The sequence below is a fragment of the Psammomys obesus genome, unplaced genomic scaffold, assembly GCF_907164565.1.
Source record: "Psammomys obesus unplaced genomic scaffold, mPsaObe1.curated_primary_1811, whole genome shotgun sequence".
Classification (NCBI taxonomy): domain Eukaryota; kingdom Metazoa; phylum Chordata; class Mammalia; order Rodentia; family Muridae; genus Psammomys; species Psammomys obesus.
This window is the reverse complement of record NW_026596069.1, coordinates 101608-124584: the sequence shown is the minus strand read 5'-3', so window position 1 is coordinate 124584 and position 22977 is coordinate 101608. Positions and strand designations below refer to the sequence as shown.

Below are 22977 nucleotides of genomic sequence, written 5' to 3'. Positions count from 1 at the left end.
AGAAAGAAAGAAAGAAAGAAAGAAAGAAAGAAAGAAAGAAAGAAAGAGAGAGAGAAAGAAAAGAAAAGAAGGGCTAGCCAGGCTTGTGGCACATGTCTATAATTGTAGCACTTCAGGAGAGGTGGGATGAGCTCTGCAAGTGTACAGCCAGCTTGGTCTATGTAGTGAGTTCCAGGCCAATTAATATCTCAGTTAACAAAACAAACTTCATATACATTTACCTCAAAATTTGGGTCTCTTCACTGAAAACAGTAAGATTCTTAAAAATCATTGACTCGTGTGTGTCTCTTCCCTTTTGTCAGCTACTACTGCAATGTCTGTGACTGTGTGGTGAAGGACTCCATCAACTTCCTGGATCACATTAATGGAAAGAAACGTAAGACTTGGAGGTAGTTCATGACTGGAGCTGGGATTGGGTTTTAAAAGTCTGGTGGAGGGCAAGTGCGGGAGAGCGGTTTTCTTGGGCCCTTTGTGTGTGTGTGTTGATGAGTATTGCTGGGTCTGTGATGGCTTGTGTGTGAGCACAGAGGCCAGAAGTGTTGGTTGACTCTGTTGGTAATCTCCTAGCAAATGCAGTTGAAAGCTATCTGCTCATGATCTGGGCTACCACTTTTGAGAGCAGGTGAGGCCAAGAGCTTCTTTTAGCCATAGTTATTTTTGTTGTGTACTTTACTATGAAAAGGTGAAAAACAAACAAACAAAAACCTTCAAAAGCCAGGACCAGACTTTTGGAAGGGCTGAGGGTGTTAGAATGACTGGTTGTCTTCACTGTTAACTTCTCCAGATCAGCGAAACCTGGGCATGTCTATGCGTGTGGAGCGGTCCACTCTGGATCAGGTAAAGAAACGTTTTGAGGTTAACAAGAAGAAGATGGAAGAGAAGCAGAAAGATTATGATTTTGAGGAAAGGATGAAGGAGCTCAGAGAAGAGGTGAGCTCTCCTAATGCTGCTCCCCAGCCTTGAGTCGATTTTACCTTGTTAATTGAAGATGGACCTCTTTCTCCACTCACTCTCTGATCTCCCCGGCTTTGTTCCTTCATTTCTGTGTACGAGGGTCTCCTTGTTTGAGACCTATTAGAAGTGGCTCAAAACCTATCCATTTCTCTTTGGCATTTTAGATCAGATCTCTTGGGACAATTATTCTTTCATTTGGTTTGTTTTTTAGACAGGTTTGTTCTTCACTAATTCATAGCAAAATGAAGAAAGTTCAAAACCTTCCATTGCCATCCTATACCCCTGCATGTACAGATAGCTTCCCCTATACTTTCTATTCCATTTTACACTATAAGAGGGATTAATTAAATACAGCTAGTCCCTAGTTGGCCCATGTATCCATTACAGGGTCAGAATTCATTTCTTCCATTTATTTGTATATTTGGGCACGTTAAATAACCTCAGTGTACTTTATTCCTTGTACTGAAGATCTTAGGATAATATTTACACAGAACTGAGAACATGTCTTAGCATATGCTTCCTATCCCAGAATGTTGTCTATTTAGAACTAGAGATGAACTAGGGTGTATGATTAAGAACTCCAGAGACTTACTGAATCTCTTCTTGTCCTTTAAAATCTTTTCTTACAGTCTTCTCGGGCCTCATGCATGCTGGACAAGTGCTTTATTACTGATTTTTCATTCTTTACTGTGGCTTTTATTTGCACTTAAAGATGGAAAAGAATCCTGCAGCTTACATATCTCTTTCAACAACATCAGCTTTGGAGTCAACTGATTCTAATTTTCTCTCCCTTACCCTAGGAGGAGAAGGCTAAAGCATACAAGAAGGAGAAACAGAAGGAGAAGAAAAGGAGGGCGGAGGAGGACTTGACATTTGAGGAGGATGATGAGATGGCAGCTGTGATGGGTTTCTCTGGCTTTGGTTCCACCAAGAAGAGTTACTGAAGCGCTCTTTTTGGCCTATCTTTGGCCTATACTGGACCTAACTTTGAGTGTGTGTTGAGGTGGGGTGGGGGTGTCACTTTTTTGGGTACTGGAGAAAGTCCTTAAGAGTGTTAATGGGCAGGGCTAGAGGGTGGGTGTTTGTGGTTCTCTCTACGTTGGGAGAGGGCACAGGACGTAGAGGTGATGCTGTGGCATATTCCGTCAGCCTCAGTATTTCTGGAGTCACAGAACCTCTGCCCACCTGTGTTCCCAATAAAGAAAGACCTCCCTCTTTGAGGCTGCTTTCCCCAAATTCTCCTGCATCTTTCCCTCTTCATCTGCCCACCCTCTTGTTTGAGCATCCTCCTCCCCTGTGTTCTGCTGTTTTAATCTTTACTCCTGTTCAGCTTGCAGCAGAAGGGTTATTGGGGGCTCCAGTATGCAGGTGCTGGCATATTCTTAGCCAGCTGTTCCTCCCATCCTACCTAGCGGTTCTCTACCCACTTGGGCATGCATGTGATTTCTGCCTGGGTCAATGTGTGTGTGGGTATGTGTGCATGATACGTCACAAAGAGGGGACCTGACCTAGAACCTCAGAGCATTGCTGCCCTGAGGCCTGTTGTTCTTGGTTTCCTAGGTGCATGTAACAGGAAATTAAATGGGATGAGTGTTTGGTGTGGTTTGTGTCTGGTGAGTTTTTAACTTCTGTTTCACTTCACTGAGGATTTCTGTTTTTGTCTTCCTTGGGAACAGGTTCTTGGAAGAACCTGTTTGATGCAAAAAAGAAAACGGCAACCCTAAAACCAAACAGACTCACTCTGGGAGATCCCAGTTCTCAGACACTATTCAACATGTACAATCAGTGACAGTGACTAAGCCTGTTTCACATTCGTTGGGAACATTTCCATATCACCTTCTGTCCCACAGTTCCTACACCAAGAATTTCCACATAGAGCCTTTCTCTTTCATTTGATCCCACACCCCCTTCAAATACAGGTTTCCTTAGAGTGAGTTTTCCCCTCTGCTAATAGGATCTGTGTCCTTGGGAGTCTTAACAGAACATTTTAACCTCCTGTACCTTTAGCATGTCTGATCTTACCATAAGAGCTGTGTTAAATGTCACTGTCTGCAGTTGAACAGGCCCTGGGCTACTCACCTTGATCTTACCATGAGAGCTCAGGGTTAAATGTCACTGTCTGCAGTTGGACAGGCCCTGGGCTACTCACCTTGGCACTGTTGATGATGACCTAGGCAAATTTTGGATTGGGGTTTTTGTTTTATATTTTTGAAATGTTCTCACGTGCCTGGCCTTGTACTCAGAAATCTGCCTGCCTGAGCCTCTCCAGTGCTGGGATTAAAGGTGTGTACCTCCATGCCTGGCCAGGTCTGTTTTAAAGGGTTCTATGCACTGTAGGATGTTGAACAGCCTCCCTGGCCTCTACCCAGTAGATGTCAGTAGCACTCCCATCTAATTTGTGACAACTAATTGTCCATGGGAGTGGGTAAACGGCTCTCCCATTGAAAATGATTTAAGAAACTCTTCCCCATTGTAGTGTAATGTGAACCACATGACTTAGACTAGTTAAAAATCCCTCCCAAACACTGAGAACTGGATCACATACTGTGCCTTGTCTAAGGAATTTAAGGGCGAGATGGGCAGAGGGGACAGTCGTACAAGTCATGTAAACAGGTGAAACTCCCTTTACTGGCTCTATACTTTCAATAAAGGGGTCCATTTGACAAGACTGCCACAATGCCTTTTCTTCTCTTACCTATGTGGTTCACCTTTGTGTAGCATCTGAAACACTGGATCCCACAAAGCATTGTACCACACCCTTTGGGTTTGTGTGTAGGATTTCCTTACTGATAAGTCTGCTTTTGGTTTAATGAGTTCTCATGGGATTCTCTTGCTGGGAGTGCTGCATGAATATGTCCATCTGTAGGTAGGCTCAACGCCTGGCTCAGGAATTTTGTACAGTTTTGAGCATGGTGCATACCGGAAGACATAACACTTGGGAAGAAGAAGCAGGAGAGTTGCTGTAAGGTTGCAGCCAGTCTGGTCTGTATAGCAAGAGCTTGTATGAAAGAAACCTCACAGAGTTTCAGGCCAATTGCAGGTACATTCATGTACACTATCCTCGGCAGGACTGCTTATACAGTCCGTAGATTCCCTTTGTTGAGTAGGTCATTTTATTTTTTTCAAGGAAGCTAGGACAACGTTTGAGTGAGAGGAGATTCTTACAGTGTTCACACCTTGGGGTCTAGTCTGGTGAGATCATCTGTGCCATTCCCATTGTGATCATGTGTTCCAGGTTCTGTGAACACTTTTGGACTGGTAAATGGAATGAGCTGTTAGGTTCTATGGGGATGGAGTGGGGGTGGTGGTTAATGGTGGGTTTGAAGGTGAAGACAGTGGCATATGGGGAGTTGAGAAGACAGAACAATCCCAGGTAACTCAGGAATCCTTGTATAGTCCATGGAAAATTTGTAGTTTAATTGAAAGTACTGCTGTCCACTTGTGTTCATTTATTCATTGTTTTGAAGATAAACTTCATTTGATGATCCTCCTGTCTCCCATGTACTTTGGGATTACAGGCATGCACAACCATGCCTGGTAAGGCATTAACATCTGGAACAAGGTGTCACGATCCGTAGGTAGGGAATTGATCTGAATTGCTTCTTAAATATCCAGGAGCTAGGTGTGGTGATGCATTTAACCCCATGACTTGGGAGGCAAAGGCAATAGAGCTCTGAATTTGAGGACAGCTTTGTCTACATAGTGAGACCCTGTCTCAAAATGAAAACAGGAAATGAAAAGCGGCTCTGTGGCTTCTCAGAGGATCTCATATCCAAGGATGGCCTTGAATCCTGTTCCTCCTGCCTCTACTTGCCCTAAGACGTGGGGTAATAGACATTTCCCACCATGTTGGGTGTAAGTTTAAAAACTCCTGTGGGTCTGGGAATTCAGTGCTTTGCCTAGCATGTACAAAGCTCTAGGTTCAATCCCTGGCAACTCCTACAACAGGGTGTGTTGGGCACACTACTCCAGGAGGGTCAGGAACTCGAGGTCATCCTTGGCTATATAGCAAATTCAGGCCCAGGCTCTTTGAGACTCTGTCTGTGGACAAAAATGATTCTCGTGGTATGCATATCCCTATTGAGACCTGGGTTTGATTCCGGCCCTACAAAGGCAGAAATAGATGTGGTGGGACTGTAAAATCAGTCCCTTACTTGGGAGGTTGAGGCAAGAGGATGGCATGTTGAAGAGCCAAGCTGGTTTACAGGATGAGACTTTGTCTCTGAAGCAAGTCATACACAAATAGCGTTCTTCTGTAGACATCAATAGATAGAGAAAGGAATGTTTAATACCAGTGCATTTAGGGCAAGCATTACAATGGAGGGGAGTTAGGTATACGTCAGAGGAAAGCTCTCCAAGATTAACTTTTGTCTTGGTTTGAGACAGGGTCTCATGGAGCCAATCTCGGCCTTTCACCTTCCAAATGCTCTGTCCAAGACAGTTACCTAAGAGAAAAGAGCACCCAAAAACATGCATAGCAAAAACATCAACAGTCCTAAACCGTGTCTTGAGCGAATCCACGCTGAAGTATGGTGGCTAACTAGAGAGAGGAATTCTAAGGAAAATCAGTTGATTTCAGTACATAAATGGCGTAAGTGCTGACCAGATATTTGAAATTACGTAGTGACAGGACATGTGCCGATACACTTCCAGGAGAGCTGCTTTAAGCCGCGAAGTTCCAGGGCGTGCCTGGGCTAACAGTTCACACTTCTCGAAGCTTCCGCTGGCGTGGGCGGATGACAGTGACTGAGAAGGGTGAGGGTGAGGGAGCTTCCGCTGGCGTGGGCGGATGACAGTGACTGAGAAGGTAACCCAGTGAGGGTGAGGGCCAGGTGGGGGCCGGGTGAGGGCCGGGCGGACGTGAGCTAGCGCGGCGGGCGATCGCTACGGCTGCAGCAGGACTGGACAGGGGAGCGCTCGGTGTCCGCGCGGACGCCGCGGGAAGCGGGCCGCAACGGCGTCCGATTGGCCAGTCTCACACGCCCTGTCACCGCGGAACTCTCGGCGTAGCTGGGTGACGTAAGTGTCTCGCACAGTCATGTAAATATATCCAGGAATCGGCTCCCGGACTGGCTTTAGCTCAGCGGTTACTTCGTCCTAAGGCAAACAGTTCTTGTTTCAACAGCTGGCCACTCGGGGGAGACTCAAGAGTGGCTGGTTCGAGGCCCGCGGGCGCTCTCCAGTCCTTTTGTGGCTCGGAACCCGGAATTTCTGGAATAAATCGTCGTTTCAAACACTTAAATCGTCGGCACATCTTATGTAGATCCAGGAAATAATGGGGAGGTGGGTGGGCGGGGGTGGGGCGGGACTACTAGGGACTTAATTTTAGAGTCTTTAGTAATATATTTTTTTTCTTTCTTTCCGAGACAGGGTTTTTCTGGAGACCAGGCTGACACCAGGCTTGTATCTTTTATGTCATTTTCCCCCTTGAAATCTGGAGGATTTTCCCCCCTTTCATTTAATTAAATTAAAAAAGACTTTTTATTTACGTCTATGTGGCTGTGTGGATGTATCTATCACATGTGGACCGTGTTGGATGCTGGTAACCGAACCTAATTTCTCAGTTTAGCTGATTTTCTAAAACTCTTCTTCGAATTTACCATTTCGAATGAGTTCATGTAAGACTTTTTCAATGTGCAGACACAAGTTTTATTTCAAAAAAATTTTTTTCCTAATTTAACATTTTTGAAAGTATTCCATTATTTTCTTCTTCGGGAACTGTGTCTATCACGTTCTCCAAGGATCTGCTTACTGCTTTCTTGATTTTACTTTCATTTCTTTCCTCAACATCAGTAGTTAAAATTTCCCTTAGGACGTCTAACATACTTTTGTTCCTCTTTTTTAATGATTTATTTTCTCCAATGCGTTATTTTAGCCAACTCTGTTCTTGCCGTTTTAGTTTTTTGTCAATTTCTGAGTTATATTTCTGGTTAAATATTTAAGTGTTTTTTAAATAGTTAAGTGTTTTTTGTTTTCTTTCACGTCATTAAGTGACATTTAAGGGTATTCTAATTTAGATTGGAGTGTTCTACTCAAGTTTTTATATTTCATGGTTAATTTTAAAATAATAGAATTGATTTAAAACTAATTTTCTTTATGTAACGCGATTCCTGCTATTTTCTGTGCATTTTGAATGTTTTGCTTTCCTGTTTTAGCAGTTGCCAAAGAGGATAATCAGATTTCTGAATTAAAGGGTGCCCTCTAGTGTCTGTAGAGCAGAATGCACCCATTTGGTTGGATTGTTTCTCTTTTGGTGACCTCGGGACTTTGGGGCAACCGCGGGACTCTTCTCTGTGTGCTTCCTTCCTACTCACAAAATCAAGCCCTCGCTCTTAACATCTCTTCACAGCACCTTTTTCTTCGGGGAGGGATCCCTTCCCAGCTGCCATGTCTCGTTTCAAGCCCTTTCAGGACATTCTTTCAGCTTTCTCAGTTTCTTTGATCTGCAGGTCTCCGCCCCACTGCGGTTTGTCAGAGGATGGACTCACCTTTCTTTCATCATCGGTCGGTCCCTTACTAGCCTATTGTGTGCTGTCTTGGTCTCTGTTCTGTAGCGTGGCTCTGTAATTGTGTTTTCTGCTTTGGGAGGATATTTACTGACATGTTTGTAAAATTCGGTGCAAACTGTCTCTGCCTTTAACTTATGCTGTTGCCTTAGGTGGCTATGTGCTTGTGAGGGTTTGCAGGTGACCGCAGTCATCAGTTACAGGCAGATGCCAGGTGTGGTGGAGCACGCCTATAATCACAGCACTCGGGGAGGCAGAGGCAGGAGGATCTCTGTGAGTTTGAGGCTAGTCTGGTTTACAAAGCGAATTCAGGATAGCCAAGGCTATACAGAGAAGAAACCCTGTCTCAACCCCCCCCCCACCTCCCACCCCCCCAAAAAAGAGAAAGAAATGTGATGAAAGTAGTAGCTGTCTACACTGTGCGCAGACAGAACTTGGTTCTCTGCAGGAGCAAGCAGTACATACTCATAACTGCTGAGCCGCTCCTCCGGCCCCAGCACGTGTGGTTTTATTTGCTCTCTTGAGCTTGGTTTTTAGAATGTGGCTGAAATTTGAAAGATGTAATTCTCTGGATAACTGTGGGCTGGAGCCTCTGTTTTCGTTCTCTTTCTTTTAAAGAAAAACTTTTTAAAACTTATTTTTATTTCTCATATTGGTGTCTTGCTACACACTTGTTTGTGTGAGAATGTTGGAGTCCCTGCCATGTGGGTGCTGGGACTTGAACTTGGGTCCTCTGGAAGAACAACCAGTGCTCCTAACCTCTAAGCCATCTTTCCAGCCCCTGTTTTTCATTCATTCACTAATTAGTTAATTATACATCCCGATTGGAGTTTCCCCTCCCCCCTCTCCTCCTAGTTCCTCTCTCTCACTTCCCCTCTCCCCATGCTCCCTCCCTTTCTTCTCAGAGACAGGGAGATCTCCCACCAATCAACCCACTTTGGCATATCAAGTTATAGTAGGACTGGGTGGATCTTCTTCTATTGAGGCTAGAGAAGGCCACCCAGTTAGAGGAAAGGGATCCAAAGGCAGGCAACAGAGGCAGAGACAGCCCTGAACAGCTCCTGCTGCTACAGGTCCTACATGAGGACCACACTGTACATTTTGCTACGTATGTGCAGAGGACCTAGGTCTGCGCCATGCATGCATGCTCTCTGGTTGGTGGTTCACTCTCTATGCGCCCCTATGGGCGAAGGTTAGTTGATTCAGTAGGTTTTCTTGTAGTGTCCTTGACCTCTTTGGCTCTTTCAAGCCTGTGCTTGATCCCCTGTGCTACCTTAATGTTTGGCTGTGGGTCCCTGCATCTGTTTTCACCAGCTGCTGGGTGAGACCGTTCAGATGACAGTTATGCTAGCCTCCTGTCTGCAAGCATAACAGGGGTAGGCTGTCTCTCACGGCATGGGGTTCAAGGTGGGGCAGTCACTAGTTGTTCATTCCCTCTCTCTCTGCTCCCTCTTTATCCCTGCACGTCTTATAGGCAGGAAAAATTGGCTGGGTTGGTATCTCCATTCCTCCATTAGAAGTCTTGCCTGGCAAAAGGAGGCAGCTATTTCATGTTTCATATCTGTTATTGCTAGGAGTCTTAGCTAGGGTCACCCTCATAGATTCCTGGGAGTTTCCATTGTTCTATAGCTTCTATAGCTTGTCCCAGAGATAACCCCCCTGACCCACACTGATTCCTTTTGCCTCTTTCAGTTCTTTCTCCCACCATCCTCCCCACACCTGATCCTCCTGGTCTCCTCCTACCCCCTTTCCACCCAGTTCTCTCCCTCCCTCCATCCCAAATGTCTATTTTATTCCCCCTTCTCAATGAGAATCAACAGCCTCCCTTGCTCCTACTTGTTATGAGCTTCTTTGGTTCTGTGGAGAAGAGCATGGTCATCCTGTATTATCCTGTGCTTTATGACTAACATCTACTTATAAGTGAGTACATCCCATGCTTGTCTTTCTGGTTTACCTTACTCAGAATGATCTTTTCTAGTTCCATTCATTTGCCTGCAAATTGCACGATGTCTTTCTCATTAATAGCTGAGTACTATTCCACTGTGTAAATGTACTACATTGTCTTTATCCATTCTTTGTTTGAGGGACATCTAAGTTGTTTCCAGTTTCTGGCTATTACAAATAAAGCTGCTAAAACCTTCAACCCCAAATCTGTCTTTTCTACAAGAAGTGTAGGGAGAAAAATGGAGCAGAGATTGAGGGAAGGGCCAACCAATGACTAGCCCAACTTGAGACCTACCCTATGAGAGAGAGCCAACCCCTGACATTGTTGATAAATACTCTGCTATGTTTGCAGATGGGAGTCTAGCATAACTGTCTTCCGAGAGGCTTCATCCAGCAGCTGATGGAAACAGATGCAAAGAGCCACACCAAACAATAGGTGGAACTTGGGTAATCTTATGGAAGAGCCACAGGAGGGATTCATGGAGAGGACATCTCAAGAAGACCTACAGAATGAATTAACCTGGGCCCATGGGGGCTCACAGAGACTGAACCACCAACTAAAGAGCATGCATGGGCTGAACCTAGGACCCCTACACAGATGTAGCAGATGTGCAGCTTGGTCCATGTGGGTCTCGTAACAGTGGGAGTAGGGACTGTTTCTGACTCTGTTGCCTGCCTCTGGATCCCTTTTTCCTTTCCCTTAGCCATCTTGTTTAGCCTCAGTGGGAGAGGATATGCTCGGTCCTGATGTGACTTGATGTGTCAGGGTGGGTTTTTATCCATGGGGGGCTTCCCCTTCTCTGAGGAGAAGAGGATGGGAAGATGGTGGAGGGGGTGTGTGAAGGTGGGACTGGGAGGAAAGGAGGGATGGGGCTGTGATCAAGCTGTAATGTGATTAAATAAATAAATTAAATTAAGAAGATATTCTTTTTGGCTTTAAAAGTTTCCATATAGTCTCTGGAAGACTTACTTGTAATGTTCTGGAGTCACCAGGGAGATACCCAGAGACATCAGGGGTTCCAGAGCTTCTCTGGTGACAGTTCAGAGAATGGAAGTTCCTATGGGGTGAGAACCCTGAGATGTTTAAAGGCCCCCACAAACTTCTGCCTATACTTCTGCTGCCCCAGAGGCTCACCTGGACCTGTCTCCTCCAGAGGCGAGTTTATGGTGCCTTCTGGAATGGACACTTATGAAAAGCTCTGTGCATCCTAAAATTCCAATGTTTAGGATCCCCTGGTTTAAGTCTGTATGTTCCACCCTAGTTGTCTTTATTGTTTTTGTGTGTGTCTCTCTCTGTGTGTTTGTCAATTCCGTTAGCTGAAAGAAAGGGGGAATTAACAGTTCCAAGACACTGAAGTGTATGTTAAAACACTCAAAGGAAGGTTTTGTTGATGAGGAAAGGTATGGTGTCTGTCTGTCACCCAGGAAACTCTGGACCTTCTGTGAAATGGATTGGTCCTCTTTTGGAGTCAGATGGCCCAATGAGAGACCCCTGAAGCCCCAGATCATTTAGGCCACCTGGAATGTGGTGGCTGGAGGCCTGGCCACCCTGACTAATTTCCCTACATTAAATGGCTTTCTGTCCTTGGCTTAAGACCTGTGCCCTCTTGCTAGGAACTAAAATTATCTTGGTTCTTCTGGGTTAACCAGAGAAACTCACACCCCAGCCCATTCTCTCAGTCCGGCTAAAAGAAGCTGAATTTCCATATGTCACCTCTCTTAACCAGGGAAGAGAGAAATAGTTTCTCCCAGCTGTACTCCATGGGGGAGAATGTAGTCTCTTTGACCTCAGGCAGAAGCAGCTCTCATTGAGCCACCAGTTAGCCCAAAATCCGAAGGTTTCCCTCTTCCCTGTTAGTGAGATCTTTTCAACCAATGATTGGTATATTTAGAAAACTCACAATGTGCTATTTTTTTTTTTTAAACCTCAGGCTCTCATAAGCCTTCCCAAGACACAGTTTTACATCCACTAGCCAACCGGGGATAATGCTAACATCTCTGGGCCATCCTCTTCACTGCCGAGGAATGGGACAGACTCTGGCTCAAGAGTAGAAAAGCCATCCTCGCGTGGGGCATGGGATCACTGCTGGACAGCACAGCCAGATGGAGCAGATTTTTCCCTCTGCCCAACCTGACTGGGACTCCAACACTAAGATAAGGAGGCAGCTCTAGACAATTTTTGACAGGCTCTTTATAGGAGGATTATACAGCCACCCCATACTTTAGTTAGGGTTTCTATCACTATTATGAAACACCACGACCAAAAGCAAGTTGGGGAGGTTCTTTAATGCCCATAATTTTCTTTGTTCTGTATCCGGTGAGCACTGGAGTCCATGCAGATGCTGTGGGTACCTGGGAAGGACTCTACTGGTGGCTGCAAGAGAATCCGATTGGTCAGTCTCCATTGGGATCACATTCAAGCTCTGCAGAATAATTGCTTGCTTATTTATTTTTATTTTTTAAATTATTATTGCTGTTATTGGTTTATTTGAGACAGGGTTTCTCTGTGTAGCCTTGGCTCTCCTGGAACTTGCTTTGTAGACCAGGATGGCATCAAACTCACAGAGATCTGCCTGTCTTTGCCTCCCAAGTGCTGGGATCAAAAGGATGCACCACTACCTCCCAGCTACTTAAATTTTTTTTTTTTAATTTTTAGAGGGTTTTACTGTGTATCCCTGTTGGTCTTAGAATTCATTACATATAGTATTTTTCAGGAACCCACCTGCCTTGCCTCCAAAAAGATGGGATCAAAGATATATACTATGAGGCCCAACTTTTTTGTTTGTTTGTCTTGTTTTGACACAGGGTCTCTCTACATTGCCCTGGGCTGTCTTGGAACTCCTCCTGTCCTTTGCTTTCAGCCTGGCTTTAACCCCCACCACCCTGCTGCCTGCATCTGACTTGGACTCTTCCCCGACCTGACTGCTTAGAGATTCTGCAACAGATCCAGGAAATTTGGCCTGATCTGACTGATCCTCCCTGGCCTGATGCAGACCTCACCAAGTACATGGATGACAGCAGCTTCATAAAAGATGGAACTAGGTATGCAGGGACTGTGGTGGTGTACTTGAAGGATACAATATGGGCCTCTCCCTTCCCAAGTAGGACATCAGCTCAAAAAGCAGAACTAATTGTACTCACAAAGGCAAGGCACACTCCAATTGGAGAAAGATAAGATAGCCAATGTCTATACTGACTGTATGCGTTTCCCACAGCCCACATCTATGGGGCAATATACTGAGAAAGGTTAAAATGAGACTATTAAAAACAAACAAGAGATTTTAGATCTCTCAGCCACTCTATGGTTACCAAAGAGAATAGCTATCTTATACTGTCTGGGACATCAAAAGGGACAAATATTGGAGGTGATGGTGCAAAACCTGCACTCCCGATGCAGGGGCACCGTACCACTCCCTCCCCAAAGAGACTCATAGACCGAGGGTCGATGCAAAAGCAAGAGGCAGTTTATTCCGATCGCGATGGGGGTCGTCCCTTCAAAGCAGGAGATGACCTCGAGCATACCAAGCACAGAGTTTTTATACCTAAAGATCAGGCCTTTACATTGACTAGTCAGCAGAAAAGATAGCAGTTTGCAGTTGGCAGCTTACAGCTTTAAGGACAGTCTTTCCAGTCCCAGGTTTCTTATCTTAAAACAAGCTCATCCAGTCTTTTGAGGAGGGCCATCTGGTCTGGCCTCTGCTCAAGGTTTAGTAGCCCTTAATTGTCAGACTTATTCTTCTTTCTTAGCTGGCCCTTATTCAAGGTCCAGTTGTTTTTCTTTCTAGTCTGGGATGGTCCCATTTATCATTCCCCCCTTCTTCTTGGGCATAATTTTAACCCTAAAATTACAGGCTAGATTTAGCCTGCACCTCTTTTTGCTGATACTGCTGTCGAAGCATAAGGACCTGAATGGTACTAATCCGTTCTCTCATGAAGTTAAGCAGCTTGTTAAAAATGCAGGGGCCAAAGGTTACAATCAGGAGAAGAATTAGCAAAGGGCTGAGCAAGGTGGAGATTAAAGTGGTCAACCATGGAGAAGAATTAAACCATCCTTTAAACCATCCTAAGCTCTGGGCTCATTCTCGCTTTCTCTTTTCTAAGCCCTCTTTGACCTTATCTAGGGTCTCAGTGACAACTCCAGTATGGTCAACATAGAAATAGCATTCTTCTTTTAGGGCAGTGCATAAACCTCCTTGTTGCAGAAACAATAAATCTAAGCCCCTTCTATTCTGTAACACCATCTCTGATAATGACTGTAAGGAATCTTTGAGCTCTCTAATTGTGCTTTTTAATCTTTTTATGTCCTCATCAACAGCTGCCCTAAGCTCATTTAACCCACTATGTCGGAGGGCTATGGCTGACCCTCCAGCTGCTGTCACCACTGCTCCTAGCCCGATCCCAAGCATTATGGCTAGGGAGATTCCCAAGTCTCTTTTTGTTTGTATCAGCGGTTTCCCCACAGAGTCCCAGTATTGGAAGGGCTCTTCATACGGGTGATAGGTAACCCTGGGGATTACCTGGACCAGGACACAATAGTCAGATGAATTGACAAGCACCTGAGTACTGACACAAGTAGTAATTCCTGTCGCACAGGCCCACCATCCATCGATTGGTGGTATGAGGTACCCAGACAGACCTGCAACATCATAGGTTTGGTTGCATAAAAACTGATGACTGGGGGGGGGGGGGGACTTTACCTACACAGAGTCCTTGTCCTGAAACAGCAGACAGGGAAAGTCTAGCCTCCCTTTGCTTCCAACGGCAGGCTGTTGCCTCTTGGGAGTTACTTATCTCATCTGTAAAGGCAATTCCTTCATAATATGGGGGAGCAATTCCAAAGCATAACCAACAAGACTCAGTAACCTTCGGGTTGGTGTTATTTAGGGCCTGGAAGGCTCCCTGTGCTAGGGAAGTAATGTATGGTCCAGGAGGCTTAGGGGAAGAAGAATCTTTACCTATTTTTGAGTTAGGAGTCAGTGAGGGGGTTGCTGGATGTGGGGCTATAGTCTGGGGGTCTGATTTTACTGGGGGAACCAGGTGAGGGCCAGCTTTATTTGGCCCTACTTCAGCAGATGGGGCTGTTATTTTTAATTTGATGGTGAAAAGTAACCCATCATCATATCTTTCCTTATATATTCGTAGGCCCAAGTGAACCCCGTCACCCAGTTAGTTGAAATCCGTTTTCCCGAGTTCGTGAACCGGATCAGCAGGGGGTGGCACCAGGTGGTACATATTGGCTGATTAGTCCACCTATTGTTTGGTCCCCGATCTGGGGGCTTGGCATGATTGTAATTAGCTTTAACAATAATGTAATCCCAACTGGAGGTAGGCTTCCAGTAAGTATCACCAATGGTTTCACACCCCCAATTTTTGCAGTAGAAGTAATTTCTCCCCCCACATTTGTTTACTAATTTAGGTTGCTGGTGGGGTCCTGGACATACATAAAAGGGTAGGACCCTCAGCATACTGTGGTGGTTGGTGGTCCCGCAGCCCCCCCAGGGATCTAAGCCCCTTCTCTCACTGAAAGACCCATGGCTATGGTCCCCAGGAACCACGTTGGGGTCTAGGTGGCTTTGCAAATCCCAGTTTTCAGGTGCTCCTAAAGCCATTTTACAAAGGTCAGGGTACAAGTCCGGCCACCATGTGAAGGGTGGGGCTATCTTTGATACAGACCAAATTATAATATGTCTCTGATTAGTTACTTCCCAAGTCAAAAGTTTGGGCTGGTGAGGACTGGAGCCCAAGCAAGTATTGTAAGTGCTTAACAGAGCCAAAAGCACCAGCAGTTTGTGGATATCACTCACGGCTAACATTTTTAACAAGCTTAAGTTTTAAGGGATTGTCACTGGGCTGGATTTTCCAGTCAGAAGTGGAGTCCTCTGGAGCAGGTTTGACGTGTGATGCGTGGATCCAAGCAGCAATGCCTTCTACCTTCACAGCCGTTGGGGTGGTGAGCAGGATGCAGTAAGGACCTTTCCACCGGGGTTCCAAATTCTGACTACGGTGTCGCCGTACATAAACCAAGTCTCCAACTTGGAACTGATGTGGCACCTCTAAGGATCCTGGCGCATATGCACTGCCAACCTTGCTCCAGATTTCTTTCTGAATAAGCTGCAGTCCCTTTAACCTGGACAACAAGTCAGAGTTACCACTAGTTATGTCAAGAGGGTCTCCAAGGAGAGTCAAGGGAGCAGGAACTCCATACAATAGTTCAAAAGGCGTAAGATTCAACAAGGAAGGAGTATTCCTGACCCTAAAAAGAGCCAGAGGGAGGAGTACCACCCAGTCACCGACAGTCTCCATGGTCAATTTAGTAAGGGTCTCTTTTAGAGTTTTATTTATTCTTTCTACCTGTCCTGAACTTTGGGGTCTATAAGCACAATGTAATTTCCAATTAGTCCCCAAAAATCTGGCCACCTCCTGACTTACCTGAGCAACGAAGGCCGGCCCATTGTCTGACCCGATTACCTTTGGAACACCAAACCGGGGAAAAATGTCTTCTAAAATCTTCTTGGCTACAACCAGAGCAGTCTCTTTCTTGGTGGGAAAAGCTTCCACCCATCCTGAGAAGGTATCTACAAAGACTAGAAGATATTTATTTCCATACCTGGCCGGCTTGATCTCGGTAAAGTCCACTTTCCAATGCATTCCAGGTCTAGTTCCCCTTAGCCGTTTTCCCGAGCTTTGGAAATTCTTCCCTACGTTTACCTTTTGGCAGGGGGTACATGTCTGAGCCACTTTTTCGGTTAGAGCAGTGAGGTTTAGTATCCGGTAAGGAGATTGGAGAACAATTTCAGTCAATTTCCTTGCCCCTAAATGAGTCCATTGATGCATTTGTGTTATTAGTCTCTTAGCATCTTTCTGTGGCAAAAAAATCTTATCTTTGGAGTCAATCCATGCTCCCACATTAGCATCGAATGTCCCTTGTTTCCTCTGTATTTTCTCCAGGTCATCCTCTGAATATTTTAGCTGTTCCTTCTCTGGCAACTCAGCAGTTAATATTATTGGAGCTGGACTTCCTCCAGCAGCTGCTTTAGCCTCCCGATCAGCCATGTTATTCCCCTTTGCCCCCTTGGAATTTCCCTTCTGATGTCTCTGGCAGTGAATTATGCTTACCTTGGTGGGCAGTAGTAAGGCATTGAGCAAGGCCAAGATTTCATTTTTATTTTTAATTTCTTTACCGGCTGATGTTAGTAGGCCTCTCTGCTGGTAGATGGCACCGTGCACATGGGCCGTAGCAAAGGCATACCTGCTGTCAGTGTAGATGTTTATCTTTTTGTCTTTTTCCAAAGTTAATGCTTGAGTTAAGGCAATTAGTTCTGCCCGTTGAGCAGAGGTGCCTTCTGGCAGCGCTTGGGCCCATATTACCTTGTGTCCATCCACCACCGCTGCTCCTGCTTTTCTTTTTCCATTTTCTAAAAAGCTACTCCCATCTGTGTAATATGTTACCTCTGCATCCGGCAGAGGCTGGTCTTTTAAGTCCTTTCGCCATCCCTGTTCTTCCGCCAACACCTGCAAGCAATCATGCTCTGGGGGTTGAATCTCTGGATCTGGTAACAGGGTGGCAGGGTTTAGTCCCATTGCTGGGGCAAAAGTAATCCTGTCATTATTTAAAAGCAAAGTTTGGTAATGAGTCATGTGAGCATTTGTGAGCCAGCGATCAGGTGGCTGTCTGACAACACTCTCAAGGGCATGAGGGGCATAGACGGTAAGATCCTGTCCCAAGGTCAGCTTGTCAGCATCCTTTACCAATGCGGCGACTGCTGCTATTATCCGGAGGCAGGTCGGCCATCCTGCCACTACTGGATCAAGCTTTTTAGATAGATAAGCTACCGGTCTCTTCCAGGGTCCAATCTTTTGAGTTAACACCCCTTTAGCCATCCCCTGGTTCTCGGCCACATAGAGATGAAAAGGTTTAGTGACATCAGGAAGTCCCAAGGCTGGAGCTGACATTAAAGCCTGTTTAATATTATCAAATGCAGCCTGTTCATCTTTTCCCCAGGAAAAAGAGTCATTGCCCTTTGTAAGGGCATACAGAGGGGCTGCCATTTCAGCGAACCCAGGAAGCCATAATCGGCAAAACCCCGCTGTACCAAGAAATTACCTCAGTTGTTTAGTAGTTCGTGGAGGGGGAATATGAAACACAGTCTTATTTCTAGCCTCCGATAACCATCTTTTTCCTTCTTTCAGTATATACCCCAGGTAACTGACCTGTTTCTGACATATCTGGACCTTCTTTGCTGATGCTCTATAGCCGAGTTCGCCCAATTCTTGTAACAGTTGGCCAGTGGCTACGAGACAAGTCTTCTGACAATCTGCAGCTAGTAAGATGTCATCCACATGCTGGAGAAGAGTTACCTGAGTATTTGTGGCCCGGAAGTGTGTCAGGTCTTGGTGCAGGGCTTCATCAAATATGGTAGGAGAATTCTTAAATCCTTGGGGAAGTCGAGTCCATGTTAGCTGGCCCGAAACCCTGGAGTTGGGATCTTTCCATTCAAAAGCAAAAATGTCTTGGCTGGCAAGGCTAAGTTGAAGACAAAAGAATGCATCTTTAAGGTCTAGAACAGTATACCAGACTCTATCAGGGGGAAGGGAGCTCAGTAGGTTATACGGGTTGGGGACTGTTGGATGTAAGTCTATAACCTGTTTGTTAACTTCCCTCAGGTCTTGTACAGGCCGATAATCGTTGCTCCCAGGCTTCCAGACCGGCAGTAATGGAGTATTCCAAGCAGATTGACATCTTTTCAAAACCCCTAGGTCAAGGAGTCGCTGTATATGAGGGCGAATCCCATCATGGGCTTCCTTAGACATTGGGTACTGCCGCACTGCAACTGAGGCTGCCTGAGGTTTTAGCTCTATCTGGACTGGCGGTTGCTTTCTTGCTTCCCTAAGCCAGCTGTTTCAGCCCAGGCCTCAGGGTATTTCTTTACCCAGTCAATGTCTTTTCCCCCCTCTTTTACATTTTCAAATAGCCGGTATTCATCTTCCAAGTGAATTGTAAGCACGTGAATAGGATCCCCTCTTTTATCTGTAACCTGTGGGCCTTCTGGGTTAAAATAGATGTGGGCTCCTATTTTGGTCAGGATATCTTGTCCCAGCAACGGGTATGGGCAGTCAGGCATGACTAAGAACGAGTGGGATACCCGGCTCACTCCGAGGTCCACTGTTCTTCGGGTAGTCCATGTATATTGCTTACATCCAGTGGCCCCTTGAACCCATGATTTTTTTTTTTCTTTCTTAGCCCCTGAGTCTTGCAACAGAACTGAATGCTGAGCGCCAGTATCCACTAGAAAATGGACTGGCTTCCCCTCCACCTTGAGGGTTACCCTGGGCTCGGGGAGGGGAACCGAACCCCTTCCTCCCTAATCGCTGTCATTGTTCAAGGTTAGGACCTGGGTCCCCGTGGCTCGAGAATTCAGCTGCTGCTTCTTCCTTTTGGGGCAATCTCTCCTCCAGTGTCCCGTTTCCTTGCAGTAGGCACACTGGTCCTTGGACAAAGGGCCCTTATGGTTGCCAGGAACTCTCTCCCTTTCAGTACGACTTTCCTGAACTACGGTGGCCAGAATCTTAGTCAATTTTTTATCCTGCCTCTTGTCTCTCTCTCTCTTATCTCCTGTTCTTCCTGTTTCCTCTCTTCTTTTTCTTCTTCTGTTTCTCAACTATAGAAGACTTTCTCTGCTACTTGCACTAAATCTTTCAATGACTTATCCTGCAGACCTTCTAATTTCTGAAGTTTCCTACGAGTATCCCTGGCTGACTGATCTATGAAAGATACAGCTACTGTTGCCTTGTGCTCCTCTGAAGCAGGGTCATAGGGAGCAAACCGGCGGAACGCTTTCATCAGCTGTTCTAAGTAGGCTGCAGGAGATACCTCCGGCCCCTGGACCACTTCTCTTACCTTAGTCAAATTGGTGGGTCTTCGAGCAGCTCCACGGAGACCTGCCATTAGAGTCTGGTGGTAAACCTTCAAGTGCTGCCTACCCTCTGGTGTATTGTAATCCCCGTCAGGACGCGAGAGGGGAAACCCATTATTAATCTCATCGGGGAGAACTGTAGGCCTCCCATCTGCCCCCGGGACATTCTTTCTTGCTTCTAGAAGAACTCGTCCCCTCTCCTCAGTAGTCAGGAGTGTCTGTAAAAGCTGTTGGCAATCATCCCAAGTGGGCTGGTGAGAGAAAAGGACAGATTCAAACAAGTCAGTTAAGGCTTGGGGGTTCTCAGAAAAAGGGGGATTGTGGGCCTTCCAATTGTAGAGATCAGCTGAGGAAAAAGGCCAGTACTGAAGAGGTTGATTCCCATCCCCATCTGGGAACCCATAGGCTCGTAAGGGGAGAGCCACTGAATCCAGCTGAGTCGCTCTGCGGCTCCGTGTTCCACCTGCTGGGCCCCCTTCATTCTGAGGGTCAGTTGGTGATTGCAGCGGGACCTCTGGCGGTGTCTATGGCACCTGCGGCGGTGCTGAGGGACCGACAGCTCCTGGTGAAGGACCTATAAGGGGACTAGGAAAACTGCATGCTAACCCCGCCCTAGGCCCCGAGGGAGGACTGACAGCCTCCGGAAGACTGACAGGGGAAACAGTCGGAGGTCTGGCAGGAGAACTGGCCAGGGAACTGGCAGGGGTAGGGGCCATGGCTGGCGGATAAGGGGGCAGAAGGTCAAAAAGGAGGAGGTCTGCTTTTGGAGAAGTGAGCACTTTCTTTTTCTCCTCTTCCTTAACAGCACAAACAGTTGTCGAAGGAGTCTCTGTGGGGAGAACAAAGGGGCGCACCCAGGGGGGTGGATGGCGAACAATGTCCTTCCAGGTTAGGATATAAGGTACCTGATCAGAATGGTCCCCCTGCACTTGGAGAGTTCTAGCCTTAACAGCAAGAATCGTGTCAAGGTGAAAGGTGCTCTCCGGTTGCCATCCAACCTGAAAGGCAGGCCATTCCGAGGAACAAAAGGCTCGCCACTTCGCTTTTCTAACTTCCACTGAGAGGTTATGTGCCCTATATCTCACTTCTGAGAAATGGTCAAGGGTGAGGGATAAGGGTGTAGTCACAGTCTGTCCCATAATGAAATCGTCCGTCAGAAAAGTCAGAGAGGCAACAAGAACAGAGACAAAAAGAACCAGGCAAGCAATCAAACAAGGACGCCCTTGCGGGTGATACCACAATGCCCTAACGGAATGGCTTCCTGGCCAGTCTCTACGAAAATCAGACTCGGACGGGAGGAGGACCGTCTCCGATCCAACCTCCCAACAAACGGAACCTGGAGCATCCTCCAGCTTCCCGCCAAGCGATATCTGATGCGTCCGTCAATCGCAATGGCCTAATCAAACAACCAGAAAGGTTCAGACAGGCGCCTAACCAGAACAAAACAAAATCTGCAGAAACCTGAAATCTGACAAACAAAATGACTGACCTGTTTCAGCCTGACCTCCGAGCCCGGTCTAGTGAGAGTTGGGGAAGGGCCGAGTCAGCTTCCTGGCCAACGCACCACATGCAAAACCTGCACTCCTGATGCAGGGGCACCATACTGCTCCCTCCCCAAAGAGACTCACAGACCGCAGGTCGACGCAAAAGCAAGAGGCAGTTTATTCCGATGGCTATGGGGGTTGTCCCTTCAAAGCAGGAGATGACCTCGAGCATACCAAGCACAGAGTTTTTATACCTAAAAATCAGGCCTTTACATTGACTAGTCAGCAGAAAAGATAGCAGTTTGCAGTTGGCAGCTTACAGCTTCAAGGACAGTCTTTCCAGTCCCAGGTTTCTTATCTTAAAACAAGCTCATCCAGTCTTTTGAGGAGAGCCTCTGCTCAAGGTTTAGTAGCCCTTAATTATCAGACTTATTCTTCTTTCTTAGCTGGCCCTTATTCAAGGTCCAGTTGTTTTTCTTTCTAGTCTGGGATGGTCCCATTTCTCAATGGCAACTGTAGAGTTGATCTAGTGGTTCAAGAGGCAGCCAGACTACCACTCCCTCACTTGCAAACAGCCCTCACAAACCCAGTTTTGCCAGAAAAGCCAACATACTCAAAAGATGATGATGAAATCTATTGATGTCTGCCTGACACCTACATCAAGGACAGTTGGAGATGCACTCCACAGAGGAGAAAATACTGCCAAAAATCCTGGGGCAGACTATAATTAAACAGCTCCATGATAGTACCTATTTAGGGGTCAATGATATAACTGAACTCATATCTTCTAATTTTTATATTCTAAGCCTAGTAGAAGAAATTTAGGACATTACCTCTCATTGTCACTCTTGTCAACTGACTAGAGAAAGAGGAACTGTGCCTGGAGTATATTGGGACACAGACTTCACTGAGGTAAAGCACGAAAAATTTGAATTCAAATATATTTTAGCTTTTGTAGATACGTTTTTGGGATGGGCTAAAGCATTTCCTACCAGGAGGGAGACTGCCAAACCATACATTAAAAGACCCCAGCCTCACCCTAAGTTAAACATAGCTAACGCCATTTTGTGGGACACCACTGTTTTGTAAAACTCTGAAGGCTAAATGAAAAACTGGAAAATTACTAAGAAACCCCCAGCTGTGTCATCCACTTGGGATATCTGCGGTCAGGCTGCCCCAGTCGAGCTAAAAACAGTTTGTGTTAATCACCCTCATGGATATCTGTGAGATTGTTCCAGTTGAGATAAGAGTCCTAAGGAAAACAACAGGTGGTGGGCCACGTCAAGGGGTCATCATGACCATTTTGACCACCCAGTTCCTGGAATCTTGGTGTCCCTGCCAAACTTTGACGAAAACTGTGGTTTCATGTAAATGTACCAATCAGCCCCCTGTAACCATGCTTCTCGCTTCTGTACCTGTGCTTCTGCTCTAAAACCTTATAAAAACCCCAGCTTTCCACCCAGAGGGCGCGCAAGTCCTCCGAGTGACTTTGTCGCCCCGGGTACCCATGTATCAAAATAAAAGCCTCTTGCTGATTGCATCCGAACGCCTGGCCTCGTTGTTCCTTGGGAGGGGGTCTCTCAGACGAAAGATACCCTCCGGGGGTCTTTCATTTGGAGGCCCCAGCGAGATCTGAGACCCCCCACCCAGGGACCACCGACCCACCTTCAGGAGGTAAGCTGGCCAGCCGTCTTTTCTGTTGTATGTAACTGTCTTTTCTGTTGTGTGCTTCTGTGTCTGTTCTGCTTGCATTCGGAGACTTGATCAGGTCATCCGTATCAGGCGGAAAGTAAGAAGGAGTCGACGGACTCGGACTTCTGTTCCGCGATCCCTGGGAGACGTCCCAGGGTGTCTGAGTGAGTCTGAGTGGGTTCGAGTCCCACTGCTGACTCCCACCTGAGAGGGTCTGAGTGGGTTCGAGTCCCACCGGCTCTCATCTGAGAGGGTCTGAGTGGGTTCGAGTCCCACCGGCTCTCATCTGAGAGGGTCTACTGTCGTGGGTTCGAGTCCCACTAGTCGTGGGTTCGAGTCCCACCGACTCTCGTCTGAGTGGGGGCCAATTTGTTGGCTCCCCGTCTGGGAGACACGGATCCGTGGCACTGGGTCGGGGCCTCGCCCCTCTCAGAGGGTTACGTGTTTCATCTGGGAGACGGAGGAACCGGACCTCCAACACAG

At 46.5% G+C, this 22977-nt stretch overlaps 2 protein-coding genes across 2 annotated transcripts in view; one reads left to right on the top strand and one right to left on the bottom strand.

Annotated features, from left to right (window-relative positions):
• The window catches only part of Zmat2 (zinc finger matrin-type 2), a 6275-nt gene extending 2653 nt beyond the window's left edge, over window positions 1-3622 (top strand). The window contains exons 4-6 of the mRNA XM_055625744.1: window positions 303-376; window positions 785-930; window positions 1755-3622. Of these exons, the coding sequence (XP_055481719.1) occupies window positions 303-376; window positions 785-930; window positions 1755-1898 (364 nt within the window). The 3' untranslated portion in view covers window positions 1899-3622. The remainder of the gene's footprint in view (window positions 1-302; window positions 377-784; window positions 931-1754) is intronic.
• A 9858-nt stretch (window positions 3623-13480) lies between these two features.
• LOC129690123 (uncharacterized) lies at window positions 13481-20457 on the bottom strand. Its single transcript, XM_055625685.1, is given in 5 exon segments — window positions 13481-14040; window positions 15209-18289; window positions 18292-19005; window positions 19008-19800; window positions 19954-20457. Coding segments are annotated over 5 exon segments (5652 nt in total).
• Between the last annotated feature and the right edge of the window lie 2520 nt (window positions 20458-22977).